This window comes from Oncorhynchus mykiss, chromosome 27, assembly GCF_057628025.1.
Source record: "Oncorhynchus mykiss isolate SJ-2025 chromosome 27, ASM5762802v1, whole genome shotgun sequence".
In the NCBI taxonomy this organism is placed as follows: domain Eukaryota; kingdom Metazoa; phylum Chordata; class Actinopteri; order Salmoniformes; family Salmonidae; genus Oncorhynchus; species Oncorhynchus mykiss.
The window spans coordinates 25298898-25314481 of record NC_143048.1 but is presented as its reverse complement, the minus strand read 5'-3'; the positions used below and the strand labels follow the sequence as shown (position 1 = coordinate 25314481).

General features: G+C 40.9%; 1 protein-coding gene across 1 annotated transcript in view; it reads left to right on the top strand.

Moving 5' to 3' along the window:
• pcp4b (Purkinje cell protein 4b) overlaps positions 1-15584 on the top strand; it is a 45455-nt gene that overhangs the window by 18938 nt on the left and 10933 nt on the right. The window contains exon 2 of the mRNA XM_021588126.3: positions 12042-12093. Coding sequence (XP_021443801.1) covers positions 12042-12093 — 52 coding nt within the window. The remainder of the gene's footprint in view (positions 1-12041; positions 12094-15584) is intronic.

Sequence of the window (15584 nt, the reverse complement as noted above, 5' to 3'; positions counted from 1 at the left end):
CTCGGTCTGAACAGCATCTCTAAAGGACAGGATAGTTTATCAGGCACGGTTTGCATTGAAGAAGTAGAACCAAGCATTGCAGGCGTAGTAGGTCTTGAAAATGGTCACCATACTCTGAGACACCTGACCTAGAAAAATAGTCCCATTAGATGCAATCACTGCATGCTAATGTGACGTGCACAAATGCATGGTCACATTTATGTTTATGTATTGTTTCTTTGTATTGGGAAAGAATGCTTTTACTGAAATGTCAGTCCTCCAAGGTTTCGCCATTGCAAGGCATTTATACTACTGTTGGCCAGTTGGGGGCAGTGAGAAGTGTTTGCTTCGCACTGGGACTATACACGATCCTTCACCTGTGTGTTCTCATAATTGAGAGAACCTTTGAAAGAGAAGCCACGTTCTCCTGTTCAAATCAAATTGTATTTGTCAAATGCGCCTAATACAACAGTAGACCTTACAGTGAAAAGCTTACTTACAAACCCTTAACCAACCGTGCAGTTTTAAGAAAATACCCCCAAATAAGTAAGAGATAAGAAAAACAAATAATTAAGCAGCAGTGAATAACAATAGCGGGGGTATATACAGGGGGTACCGGTACAGAGTCAATGTGTCAATGTGCGGGGGCACCGGTGAGAGAACAGAGAGAACAGTCTATGACTAGGGTTCCTGGAGTCTTTGACAATTTGACAATCTTTCCCTGACACCACCTTGTATAGGGGACCTGGATGGCAGGAAGCTTGACCCGGTGATGTACTGGGCCGGTCCCACTACCCTCTGTAGTGCCTTGCGGTCGGAGGCCGAGCAGTTGCCATACCAGGCAGTGATGCAACCCGTCAGTATGCTCTCGATGGTGCAGCTATAAAACCTTTTGAGGATCTGAGGACCCATGCCAAATCTTTTCAGATGTAATCATTTATCCTGTGTTGCAGGTCAGTAGTGCAAAAATACACTGAATACCACAATATAGTTTTGTAACTTCCCTTTTGAAGTGATTGTAATGGTTTTGAACAACATAGTAATTGTATAACTTCATACGAGACAGAAAACGGCTGTCGAGTGTAAAATGAAATGATGACGGTGCATTCCTTTGATCTTTGAGAAAAAAACGAAGACTCCTGACAACATAGAAAATGTAATATCGTAGCTGTGATGGTTAAGAACTTTGTAATTGTTGTACAGTAAATGTTAGAAAAGTTCAGTTAGCTATTAGCTTGCTCCGAATAGCTTTTGACTAGCTCCGGTTAGCTGTTTGCTAGCGCGGGTCAGTTGGTTGCTAGCTTTGGTTAGCGCTATGCTAGCTTGTTCAATCATTTTACAATAATTAGCATTAATGGCAGTTGCAATAGTCTTGTCTTTCTTTTGGCCCTTCTTACACTGGGTGAATGTATTTTGAGCATGGGTATAAAGTAACTTCTATTGAGTTATACCAGTCTTTAAAGGCTTTCATGTTTTAGAGTCTCCTATGGGGCTATAGTGGGCAACAGTCTTCTACATAATAATAACATTAACAGGTGAATTAAAGTTAAGAGTAAATGTGTTTAGGGTATAAATGTAAATCATTTGAGGATGTGAATTGGATTGGAACGTACTATTTTTTTATGTGTCATTTGATGTATGTTTGACATGTGTATGAACTAATATGTCAGGGATTTATGAGACAGATGATTAAATACATGTTAAAGAAAAACAAAAGAAAAGATTGAAATGCAATGAAAAGACAGAAAAATACAGTTTTCACTTCAGAGAATGTTGAATAAAATTATTGAGAGAACCTTTGAATGAGAAGCCACTTTCTCCTGTTTCATTATTTATCCTGTGTTACAGGAACTATTATCTGCTGCACCAGTCCCAAAACGGGGACCTGTAACACTAAGTCCAAGCAAACCCATTCCATGTGCTCCATTTTCAGAGTCCAGCCTCCAAAGTGACACTTTTGTGTGTTTTGCCAGGACTTCAACCAGCCATGTAGCTCCTAAAGTAAATCAGCTGGCTAATGGCAACTCCACTGTGATCAGGGGGGACTCCCTCACATATTTCCCAGACCAGTGGTTACATACTCTCTGTAGCACTGCAGTGCTCTGCTCCCTTATGTGATCATGCAACATATACAGTCATCATCATCCAGGGGGAAACCATTCCCACTGAGACTTGAGCTATTGAAAGAAATGTACAAAAAAGTAATCTCACCAATTTCAAGGCTCATTAAGCTGTGTAATAAACGCGAGTTTGAAGAAATAATTTGAAGAAGAGCGTTAATATGTTTTTTCCCTCCCTGCACGTGGTAATTGACATTAGTAAGAAGGAAAAACTTTTTTTTTTTGGAGTGATAGCTACCTTTGTAGTCATGGCTTTCCTGACCATGTAGAGGTGAAGACTACTCACCAATTATGTTTCTGTGGAAATTGTGCGTCACAATTCACAAACATATTCAATCAGTATGAAATAGTAAAGGGATGAGGTCTGAGTGTGTGTGTTTGCCTATGTGTTTTTCCCTTATGAGGGGTTTGCTATGGTCAGCTCTGTGGGTGCGTAATACACATAATTTCTGCACAAACATCGTGCAACCACCTTCAGTTTAAAGTAGGAAGGAAAAATATTACACTGTTTTATACAGTGTATGCAAGTCTATGCTTTGTTTGAAAGTGTGTGCATCACTTGTAGAGGTAGCTTCCGAAGCCAGTCAAAGAGGTTGTCTGTCTGTGTACGTCTCTGTGTGCACCTGTGTACAGATGCCGTATCTTAATTCGATCATCCTGTTGTTGCCGTAATTTTCATGCACAGCAGGAAATGCAAATTTGTAGTGTATTCAAGGTCAAATTAAGATACGGCATGTATCGGCATATGTGTGTGGGTGGGTGTAAGAGAGAGAAGTGGCGGGGATACTCTTGACGTGGACAGAACCGTTCACTCCCGAAAGCCGCAGACGTCTTGACTGCCATGAAATAGAAAACCCAGAGAACACAGTTGAGCAGCGCTCCGCCCAGGATGCCAGCAGGCCGCGCCTCGGCTGAGCCTCGGCAATCAATGTCAAACAGCTGATATTTATTCCCCTTCTCCTTAAGTGAGACATTGTCTTGTTGTCCTTCTCTACTACTCCTGAAAGAAAACCATCTCCAGCCTGACTTTTGATAATAGGAGATATTATATATACATCCTTCAATTCAATCCCCCCCACACACATACACTTCGCTCAAGCTTTAATCTTTGATCAGAGAATGAAACGGCATATTAATGCATTAGCATGAAGCAACATTGAATTGAATAGAGATGCTTCTTAAGAGAGACACTCAATAAAAAGACTTGGCCCCATTTGTAATGATAATAGTATTTCATTATGCTCTCATTTTCTCCTCAATGTACAGTGTTTGCGCTGTGGAGTTTGTTTTAAAACTCAGCTTCATATTGGAGGTACATCTTGTGCTTTACATCTAGAACATAGCACGTGCTGAATGATTCCAGAACACTGATAATCTGTTTTCTCTCTATTGTATTCCGCACAGTCCGCCTTCAGTTCTTTCCTCTCTGTGTTGCAGTTTGTTATCCTATCGGTATGTAAGAAGCCTCTCCACCATAAAATTAATGAACACTGATTACATTGTAATAATTTGTTCTACACAGCTCAAGCCCCAGTCAGAGCATAGAGTTCTGCCTCTCTGGTTACTTGCAAGAGCACAAAACAGAGAAACTAAAAACCATTGTGAGGAACTATTGACCTATTACTGACATGATGATGTTCCACACCATGCCTAGAAGGCATGATGACAGCATAGTTTATGTAACAGCCTCTCTCACAAAGAGAGATGATCAAATCAGGAACTTCCCCAATGTGCAGCCCTCTCGTTTCACAGCCAACACAGGGAGTAGCATACTATGATGATTGCTGAAATGTTAGGTAGGAGAATCAAGTGTCTGGAGGATTAAACCTTCCTCTACAGCTACATTCTGTATGTCTTTTTTGAAACTGTAGCCAGATCTATCTCTAAACCAGCATACTGGCATTCTCATAACTGTTCACTTCAGTCAGTAGTCTCAACTTCCCAACCACTGTGTCTGTGTTGGCCAAGTGAGGCTACTGTCCAGCTGATGTTAGCCAGGTGGAGAGGCATGGTGGAGGTGGGACCTAAGGCAAGGCTATAATTAATGGTGATGAAGGAGTGTAACCGGTAATGGGTCTAGAAACCATTCCTCACCGGCTATTATGAACCCAGTCAGAGCCATCTTCCTCTACCACCACACCACCAGCTAACAGCAGAGTGACAGCATGAATAGGTTCCCTGGGATTCCCAGACCTAGTCCAGCTGAGAGATGGTAGACCTTTTAGAATCTGCAACAATGTACAATACTGCAGAGGAGATTTTGACTAAAGAGGAAAATAGAAGGCAACCTCTCAGCAGAAATCAGGGTGAAATCATGTAAAAATATTCTCTGTGTAAAGCTTCACCCTGACTGCCCTCCAAGGAGCCCAGCCCAGTCGAAGGAAAACATGCTGACATTTTTCTGATCTTGTGTACATTAATTCCGGCATCTGCCTTTTGCCTGACCAGGGAATCGTTTGTGTGTGTGATGTACGTGATGTACGTGCGCGCGTGTGATGTATGTGCGTGTGTGTGGTTGCTGTACGTGTGTGTGTTTATATCCTTGAAGTCACATAATTGACAGCCTAGAGGCGTGAATACTGCTGCAGCCACCATTGAATTTGCAATGTGTGAGTGTGCACGGTCATATATGTGTATGTGTTTGTGTATGGACGTGTGTCTGTGTGCAGGCATGTGTAACGGCCTAGTGTTTTTGTGAGTATACAACTCTAAATGCCTAATGAAAGGTGCACTGTGTATCCCCCTCTTCCCTGTTATTGCAATGTAATTAGTGTCGCTTTGCACTTGATGGGTTTCTCCCAATATCGCTCTCCCCCATATCTCTAACTGCTGCACATCCTCCCAGCACTACTTACTGTACATTCTTGTTGTGCATGTGTGCGTGTGTGTGTGTGTGTGCGTGTGACTTTATACTGAGGATATCCCTGCCCCTGTGCATGTGTGAGTGTGTGTGCGTTCGGGCGTGCATACTTTTGTATATCTGCAGACTGAGGATAGCCCTTTCCCCATCAGTAATCACACTCACGGAGCCACTGTTATTGCAATTTACACTTGGCTCAGCCTCAGCCCTAATGGTATTTCCTCTCCCCTGTCTTTCATTAGTCTCTCATCACCTCTGGAGTTATCTGAAGCCTTGTGTTTCACTACTAACAATACTCCTTCCTGTGTCATCCGAGGATTCTTAACTGCAATATTTATCCCTACGTTTAAAGGAGGTATGCTGTGCTGCTCCACAGTCTTGGTTAAGAAACCACAGTGGCTAATGTTCATGCAATGTTGCTGAAAGGTCATATAAACCACAGGGTATTTGTGAATGAATTGCCTTTAGGTTAACCATCTTTGAATGCCTTTGCAGCTCATGCATAGATTACCCCAAAGTTCTTGCAATAATGCTGCAATGTTGCTGCGATCTCAGCGCTCCAATAAAACAGATACAGGCTCGGCTGTGGTTGAGATGAAGGGCTGCCTCCTGCCGCCAGCTTCTGTGCCTTTTGGTATGTTTTTTTTGTGTGTGGTTTTTGCGTGGGCACCCGTGCCATGCTCTGTCATCTCCTAATCAGAGTGGTGCTGATGCTAGCAATGGGAGCCACGTTAGCATAACCTAGCGTAGCACTCTCTCAGGGCTCGCAGGCATCCAGACAGGGCAGGCAGGCATGCATCAGTTCATTTTATGGGCATTACATGGCCCTGATGCAGAGACTCGGCTCTTCCCTTTGAACTGGGATTAGTAGCTATCGAAACAGCCTCCCTATCTACTGGGGATTGTTTGGAGCTGCAGGGAGGAAGGCAGGAGGGCAGGAAGACCTTCTCCACTGTGACTTCATAAGAAACATGAGGTGGATTATGATATGAACTGTTTTGAGACAGGAGTTTCAGCTCCTCGCATTGTGACAAGGTAATGAGAGATTGTGTCCCTGGTGAGAGCTGGGAAGTGTTTTGACAGGTAAACAACAGCAGTGATTTCCCATATGCATGTCTCACAGCCGGTAGAATTATAAGGTCTTATAAAATCCTAAATTGCACAAGAGATTTTTCTTGAATTTAGACTGCTTCCGCACAAGGCTGGGTTGTTAGGCTTGTAAGGACGTTTCAATCCCCCCATCCCACTGACTCCCCCCACCCCAATCCTCCTCAGCATCAAAGCACTGTACATACTGTTTGAAATTCATTGAAAGCATTCTATTAATAATGCAGGAAGAGATGTGCAGAAGGAGGACATGTGCCTCCTCGGTTATTAAAGCATGGAAGCATCTCTGACATGACCAAATGGTGTGCAAAAGGGAATAGGTTGTGGGGGTGAAATCACTGTTGAGAATAGCTCTATGGGGGAATCCCTATGGTCCAGAATACAAGGTAGCTACATAAATTAAACAATTTCCTCGTGTTTGTGTTGCTGTGTTAACTCCCCATCCAATAGCATTTCCTCTGACTTGATTGGAATTGGGAAGAAAAAGCCTCATGAAATGTATCATGGATACACACATGGATGTTTCTTGGGACATAAAGAATCATAAAATATATCGAACGATCCATCCAGATTTGACTGGTCTTTGCAGTACCAAGCTTTAAAACATGCCCAGTGCAAATATCAGTCAGTGGCTAACTGTTATTGGCTCAGATTCTGGATCATCAGTTGAAAACCCTGCAGAGAGAGGAGGGAAGCATAGATACTGCAGTCCCACCCCATTGAGGACTCCCTCTCTCCCTTTTCCTCTCTCTTTCCCAGACACGAGTAGGCGCTCAGAGTTGATTCTGGCCATCCATCTTCTCCTTGCCATGTTTGTCTGGGCTAGTCTTGGAAATGCAGGATGTATCGATCCCCCTCTTCTCCACTCTTCATCTCCCTCTACTTATGTTCATGAGGAGAAATTCATCAGACAGCCCTGATCATTAGCCATAGGGAGACATGAGCTGAGAACCTCAGTGTCTCCCAGCCAGCCGGATATATGGTGATGAGGAAGGTGACTTTGCAAGATCTGAAACACCTTTATGACGCCATTGGGTAGCTAAAAGTGATTTTTTTTTTGCTACTGTAGGTAGCGTTAGATAGCACTAGTCGGCTATACCTGCACCAAAAATCTTGTATTTTTCATCTTATAAGTTGTTCTCCGTCTTATTTTTAAATAGTGAGCCAACATGTTTTCAGCACTTTTATTTCCATGACTGATCAAAACTTGTTTTCTCAGGCTCTCTCTTGTCCCTCTGCAGCAGACATACAGTTGAAATCGGAAGTTTACATACACTTAGGTTGGAGTCATTAAAACTCGTTTTTCAACCACTCCACCAATTTCTTGTTAACAAACTATAGTTTTGGCAAGTCGGTTAGGACATCTACTTTGTGCATGACACAAGTAATTTTTCCAACAATTGTTTACAGACAGATTATTTCACTTATAATTCACTGTATCACAATTCCAGTGGGTCAGAAGTAGAGGTCGACTGATTAATCGGAATGGCCGATTAATTAGGGCCGATTTCAAGTTTTCATAACAATTGGAAATCGGTATTTTTGGGCGCCGATTTCCGTTGATTTTTAAAATATTTTTTTGTACCTTTTGATTTAACTAGGCAAGTCAGTTAAGAACACATTCTTATTTTCACTGACGGCCTAGGAACTGTGGGTTAACTGCCTTGTTCAGGGGCAGAACGACAGATTTTCACCTTGTCAGCTCTGGGGATATAATCTTGCAACCGCACAGTTAACTAGTCAAACGCTCTAACCACCTGCCTCTCATTGCACTCCACGAGTAGCCTGCCTGTTACGCAAATGCAGTAGAAGTCATGGTAAATTGCTAGCTAGCATTAAACTTATCTTATAAAAAAACAATCATAATCACTAGTTATAACTACTAATCCAGTTTAGCAGGCAATATTAACCAGGTGAAATTGTGTCATTTCTCTTGTGTTCATTGCACGCAGAGTCAGGGTATATGCAACAGTTTGGGCTGCCTGGCTCAACGCCTGAAGGTACCACGTTCATCTGTACAAACAATAGTACAAACACCATGGGACCACGCAGCCGTCATACCGCTCAGGAAGGAGATGCGTTCTGTCTCCTATGGATAAAGGTACTTTGGTGCGAAAAGTGCAAATCAATCCCAGAACAACAGTAAAGGACCTTGTGAAGATGCTGGAGGAAACAGGTACAAACGTATCTGTATCCACAGTAAAACAAGTCCTATATCGACATAACCTGAAAGGCCACTCAGCAAGGAAGAAGCCACTGCTCCAAAACCGCAAAAAAAAAAAAGCCAGACTTCGGTTTGCAACTGCAAATGGGGAATAAAATGCAAATGAATTACTCACAAATCATACAATGTGATTTTCTGGATTTTTGTTTTAGATTTCGTCTCTCACAGTTGAAGTGTACCTATGATAGAAATTACAGACCTCTACATGCTTTGTAAGTAGGAAAACCTGCAAAATTGGCAGTGTATCAAATACTTGTTCTCCCCACTGTATCTGATATCTGCAGAAAGCTTAAATTCTTGTTAATCTAACTGTACTGTCCAATTTACAGTAGCTATTACATTGAAAGGATACCATTCTATTGTTTGAAGAGTGCACAATTTTGAACATGAAAATGTATTAATAAACAAATTAGGCACATTTGTGCAGTCTTTATACAATATTTTGAACAGAAATCTAAAACTTTTCACATACACTGATGTCATCTAGTGGCCAAATTTTAAATTGCACCTGGGCTGGAATAATACTTTATGGCCTTTCTCTTGCATTTCAAAGATGATGGTACAAAAAAAATACAAAATAATAGTTGGTTTTTTCTTTGTATCATCTTTTACCAGATCTATTGTGTTATATTCTCCTACATTCCTTTCACATTTACACAAACTTCAAAGTGTTTCCTTTCAAATGGTACCAAGAATATGCGTATCCTTGCTTCAGGGCCTGAGCTACAGGCAGTTAGATTTGGGTATGTCATTTTAGGCAAAAATTGAAAAAAAGGGGTGGATCCTTAAAAAAAAGTATTAACATCCTTCATTGTGCTAAATGAGCCTTGGTATAGGAACATTATCTTTTTGAGAGGTCTATACCATCAGTCCCTTGATGCTCAACCTTTTATTGACATAAATTAGGAAAAGGTCCCAAACCGTATTAAGGTCCCTTACTCACACTAAATGGGGGTTGGTTAGATGCATAGCTAGTGTAGTATATTGCTAGCTTGAGATGCACTATACATAGTACCATCTGCCACTTTCCATTACACTATTTATTTCCATTGAAATTCTTTGAAATGTCTCACCAGAACATGCCTGCTGCTGTGAACAACCCTAATGCCTTACAGTCCGTAAGAGGCTTAAGCTCCAACCTTTCACCCTGGTCCTCTGCAGCAGTCTTTTTGCTCCTTTGTCATTCCCTGTGATATCCCTTCTCTCACTCGTACCACTGCCTCATATTAAAAGGATGAGTATAATATGAATCTAAGAATAGCCTCCTTAATCTCTCCATTGTGAATGAGAGTGCCACTCCTGTCTCCTCTCTAATGTAATATCTGCTTTTACCGTGCCTGGGTCTTTTATTGTGCAGATATAGGATCTTCATTTGATCACCCTGTTGCAGGAGAACTTTCCTGCAATGCAGGAAATTTACCGTTAAAATGTGTAGTTGAGGTTTTAAAAAGCTTCTGAAGTTTGTAATTTTCTACTTTCAAATTTTAGACTTGATTTTCCCTTATGAAAAATGTATCAACCCCAAGAAAAATGTCCATTAATTATAATCGAAAACAGAAATGAAAATGCTGCACACTGCTGCTCATGCTCCCGTTTTCCTTTCTGTTTTCCATGAGTTTGCCTACACAATCCAGGACTTGCGGAAAGTACCTGGATATGCATATGTTCTCCAGCTTTTGTACATTAATTATAATCCACATAATCATTTACATTTCCTGGTGCTGCAGGATTATTTTCCTACTGTAGCAAATGGGCTCAAATTAAGATCCTACATCTGTAGTGCTATCTGGACAGTACCTGCACTCACAAGTTCAAACATTACATTGTGTCTAAACCCGGTGCATCTCATTCGTAGTGGAGCCTCTGAGTGTTCACTGTTCTGCTCAAATACCCGTAGTCAGCAAAGTTACCCAGAAAGCTCTCACTACCCAAATCAGAGCAGGTGAAGATACCTTTTACACAACCGCTCATGTATTTCTCCAGAGCATGGAGCTTCTTTGCAAGTTAATGTAATGAAAGGTCGAGCTTTTGGAATGGAAAGTGGTTAAAATCAGTAGCATCCATCAGAATGTAGGCGAGATGAGGTGACTCATACCGTTATGTTGCATCAGATATGGAAAGACATTCATTATAGTGTACCCATGGTATTTCAGAGAACTGTGATGGTAGAGTCTCTGTGGTATCGATGAGGCTGTTTTTCCATATCCACTACCGTAGCTCAGTAACCCCACTGCATCTCCTCACGATCTCCGGTGTGGCTCTGTGGCAATGTCAAACATTAGTAAATGACTGGGCCTGGGGGATCAGATCTCCCTCCTCAGGCCTCTCTCCACCCCTGTCACAAGAGTTGCAAAAGGATGGTATATTACTTGGAAACTTTCTAAGTTTACCAGTAAACTACAAGAATTTTGGTGTCTTTCAAGGATTTTATGTAATCTATCACAAGACCCACAAGATCACAAGATTGGCCCTTTTGGGTACTTCCAATTTTTACAATGTCTGTAATTATCTCTGGCCCTCTGTGTGGCCTTATCACATGTAAAATATATGAAACAATGAAATAGGATGATTTTCAACAAAAACAATTGAATGAGAAAGCAGAAAAAATATCTTAAATACAGAACATAAACTTAGTGAATACCATTGTTGTTTATGATGGTTTCAGCATGAAATATCCTTAATATTTTTTCTGTATTTTTCTATGTCAGTATGTATTTGTTTCCAGTGTTTTGGTGTCAAACTAGTGGCAGTTGTAAAAAAAAATGTCAACAGTTAGAAGAGTTGCAGAGTTAATTGAAAATAATGCCTGAGTCCAGGCTGAGTCCAGGCTGTCTCACAACCGGCTGTTCCCGGTAGTCCCATAGGGTGGTGCACAATTTGGCCCAGCGTTGTCCGGGTTAGGGGAGGGTTTGGCTGGTGGGGCTTTACTTGGCTCATTGCGCTCTAGGGACTCCTTGTGGCGGGCCGGGCGCCTGCAGGCTGACTTCGGTCATCGGTTGAATGGTGTTTCCTCCAACACGTTGGTGCAGCTGGCTGCGGGTGTTAAGAAGCGTGGTTTGGCGAGAAATGTTTCGGGGGACGCATGACTCAACCTTCACCGAGCCCATTGGGGGAGTTGCAGCAATAAGACAAGATCGTAATCATGAAATTGGGGTACATTTCTTTTTTTAGAATAATATTTAATGCCATTATTGGTCTGTCTACTAGAAAGTCATGGACAACATGGACACAGAAAATGAATACTATATATGAATACATTTAAAAAAAAAGTCATTCAAGTATAAATAACCAATATGGTAGATTGCCATATATTTCCTGTTAATTACCAAAATTACTGAAGATTCCAGTAACTTTGGAAAACTACCGGTAGCTATGCAACCCTAACCGTCACTGTCCCCATCCCCATAGTTCCCGCAGGCCGCTTCTGCCTTATTCATACAGTCACTGGAAGAGCCAGGCCACTCGCTATACTAGAGCACGCTAGCTAGTACACCAAATTAGGGCATCAGCCCCTTCTGGTTGTCAAAGCTCTCAAGAGGACACAATCTTATTGACAAGTGTGCACAAAAGCTCCTGGAGTCAGACCCTCCGAGGCTTGGCCTGCGTCTAAAACCCAGAGGATCATGGGAAATGTCACATTTTCTGCTGGAGTCGAGAGGGGGTTTGCCTTGAATAACGCTTCTGAAAAACACTATTAATGCAGATTGAGTCCTAAACCTAATATTTTTTGTGTCCATTGTGTTTTTTACAGCGACAAGGATCTGGTGCAGCGGGCGGAAACAGCAAAACATCTGGAGGACAAGGTAAACAAATCATAATTTTTAAGTAATTTGAAATCTTTCAAAGCCTTGTAATATGGGACTGAGGACATCCTATATGTCCTTGTAGTGCCTTTAACCCGTTATGTATTTAGCTTTTTGTTATTACAAATTTGTCAACAACAGGGACTAAGTGCCCTATGAAACACTGCTGTTCTGTGTTATGTGCAGTAAAAGAAGGCAGAGTATGGTAAGCATTTTAAAACAGGGATATTTGTGCCCTTCTGCAAAAAAAGAGAGAGCAGCTGGCCACAGCCAGAGCAACATGCTGAGAGAGGGAGAGAGAGAGGGGGGGGTGGTGGACCATAACTGACACACTGGCCCCTGGCATCTTAAATGAGCTTTAAAAGGCCCACTTCTTTCCCCTATCGCTCTTCTTGGTGATGTTATGCAGTTGACGGTGATGAGGGATGAAGGACGAACGTAGACAGGAACAGGAGTAGACAGGAACAGACCATCACAGAGGGAGTTTAAACTCCAGTGTTAAAGCAGACTTGACATGTAGAAGATTCTATTTAAAAAGTATTCATACCCCTTGACTTGTTCCACATTTTGTTGTGTTTAGGGCTGACCCCATTTAGTCGACTGGTCGATTGTTTGGTCGATAGGCTGTTTTGGTCGGCCGAGATTTCTTTAGTCCAGCAGTAGCTGCTGGATCATGGTGTACAAGACACCTGTCTGATTCACACCTGTCTGAGTGGACTAAAAGTGAGGAGAGAGGAAACCCCAACTTAATTAGGTCTATAATCAACAGCCTAACTTTTAAGTGTGCCTGGCTTTATACACCATCCATATATATCTACAGAAATAAGACAGATCCTGCTTCTGTTTGAGTTTCTCTTTGAGTGTTTGTTTAATAGCCTACTGATTCTGTGAGTACCAAGCCTCATGCAACCACATGTCGGTTAAACAGTTACACAAATTCGGCTATTTTTTATATTTGCTATAATAAAGGCTTTACACTTTAAAAAAATTAGAACAGCCTCTCTGGTATTACTTATAATTTATTTTGTATTCTTTACACTTTTCCAAATTGTCAGAAAAATAATTGTAATAATAATAATAACCCTACTTTTTCTTGATCTCCTTCTTATTGTTATTAATACTATTATTATTATTATTACAATCATTATAATAATAAGTAAGTAATGTCGTTACCAAAAGTAGCAATAGTATAGCAGTCTTGTATAACCACCATCGAGTTGTAGGCCTAAGAGAGCACCCTGTTTAGTCTTAATACCGTAACTTACTTAGGCATATATTTCAGTAATTATAAAGGCTACTGTATCAATCAATCATTAATTTGTTCGTGTCATCAAACAGCATATGAGTTATTCGTGATTTGGAATGCAATCACGCATTATAGTTTTAAAATTAAAGCAAAGCGACCCTTGAATAATTAGCATAAACAATAAATTAACCGTTCCAATTTCGCCAACTGGTTTCACAAATGAATGTGACTGTTTTTCGTTTATGTTGTAATAAAGGTTTCACAACAACCAAAAAACATTACAACAGACTCGCTGGTATGCTTATAATGTATTTAGTGTTGTTTACACTGCTCCAAATTGTCAGAAAAATGATATTGTAATCTAACAGCACCTGTTTGGCACGCATAATATGCACGCACCACTTGCTCCTTACCTTCTATTTCTTGATCTGCAGTATTTTCCACAACTAGTCAAATGTATTCCACACATCTGACTTCCTCTTTACCTCCTGAGCAACCAGTAAATATTCATCTGTTTCAAGTTTATTTCTCACGTCCTCTGCATCCATTTTGCTGTCATATGTGATAGCGGTGTTCCGAGTTTTTTCATAAACAATTTATTGATGTGATTATGATATTCTATAGGTTAGGCCCTATTGGTTACGCGCATGCGTTGCATACATGTGTCACGTAAAGAGTGCAAGGGTTGAGGGAATAGGGAATGATTTTCCTTAACAAATTAAGGAATTCAGTAACAGAACATTTCAGTCAGAAATGGCTGTAATTATATTGCAGCTTCAGCAACACGGACAGCGCGATAAACAATGTTGATGTTCTGTGGTGGTCGCTGCAGCAGTACTCTACACAGACCGGTGAGCCATAACCAATCAGAGCTGTAGTAGGCATATATGCAAACAGACCATTGTCATATATGGATCTATGCCATTCACTTGGAGTAGTTGAGTGGTTGTGAGTGCGCTTGTTTTGAGATCAAAGCGAGAGCTACTTGTAGCGACGTGTGAACATTTGTACATTTGTACAGTGAGTTTATTTGCCCAGTTATATATAATTTGTAGTCAGCCATAGGGGAGTGGTTGCTTCATACAAGAGCACAAAACATGTGCATTTCTAGACATAAGCGAGTCAGGTAAATAGCTTTTTTATTGTCTTAAAGGTACAGTGTTATATCAAATAGGCAGAGGGTAGCATAATTGTCTGCTAATGGTATGGGAATAATGATACATTTTATTTTGTAAAGTGGTTTCTTGCATTAAACAACACAACAACATTTTCAGTCACCTCCTTGTCTGAAGGACAAGTGGATAAACAGGTTAGTGTCAAGCACTGCATGTTTTTTTGAAAAGTCTCATGGAATGTTAGCCTACATTGAATACCACACTTTAACTGCTACTGTAGGCTGAATTATATAACAGCTAATTCCCATGTTTATAGTTATTCAACATAATGTTTTATGGTAGGCCACTCTGGTATGCCAACGTTATGATCAAATGGCTACTGTAGCCTATTTGGCCACTGTAACTTAAAGCGGGTACAGCCTCAGTGTTCACAGTAAATATGCGACAAAAGCTGTACAGAATTTTCGCAATAACTACCTCATGAAGCTGGTTGAGAGATTGCTTTGTTTAAAACTTTTTTGGTTACTTCATGATTACATATGTGTTATTTCATAGTTTTAATGTCTTCACTACAATGTAAAAAATAGTAATTTAAAAAACTACAAAATTTGAATGAGTAAGTGTGTCCACACTTTTGACTGGTACTGTAAGTATTCACACCCCTGAGTCAATACTTTGTAGAAGCACCTTTGGCAGCAATTACAGCTGTGAGTCTTTCTGGGTAAGTCTCAACCTCTGTCAAATTGGTTCTTTTCACGTCTTGCCATAGATTTTCAAGTAGATTTCAGTCAAAACTGTAACTCGGCCACTCAGGAACATGCATTGGCTTCTTGGTAAGCAACTCCAATGTAGATTTGGTTTTGTGTTTTTGGTTATTGTCCTGCTGAAAGGTGAATTCATCTCCTAGTGTGTGGTGGTAAGCAGACTGAACCAGGCTTTTCTTTAGGATTATGCCTTTGCTTACCTTTTTTTATCCAGAAAACCTCCCCAGACCTTAATGATTACAAGCATGCCCATAACATGATGCAACCACCACTATGCTTGAAAATATGGAGAGTGGTACTCAGTAATGTGTTGTATTGGATTTGCCCCAAACATAGCACTTTGTATACAGGACAAAAAGTTGAGGT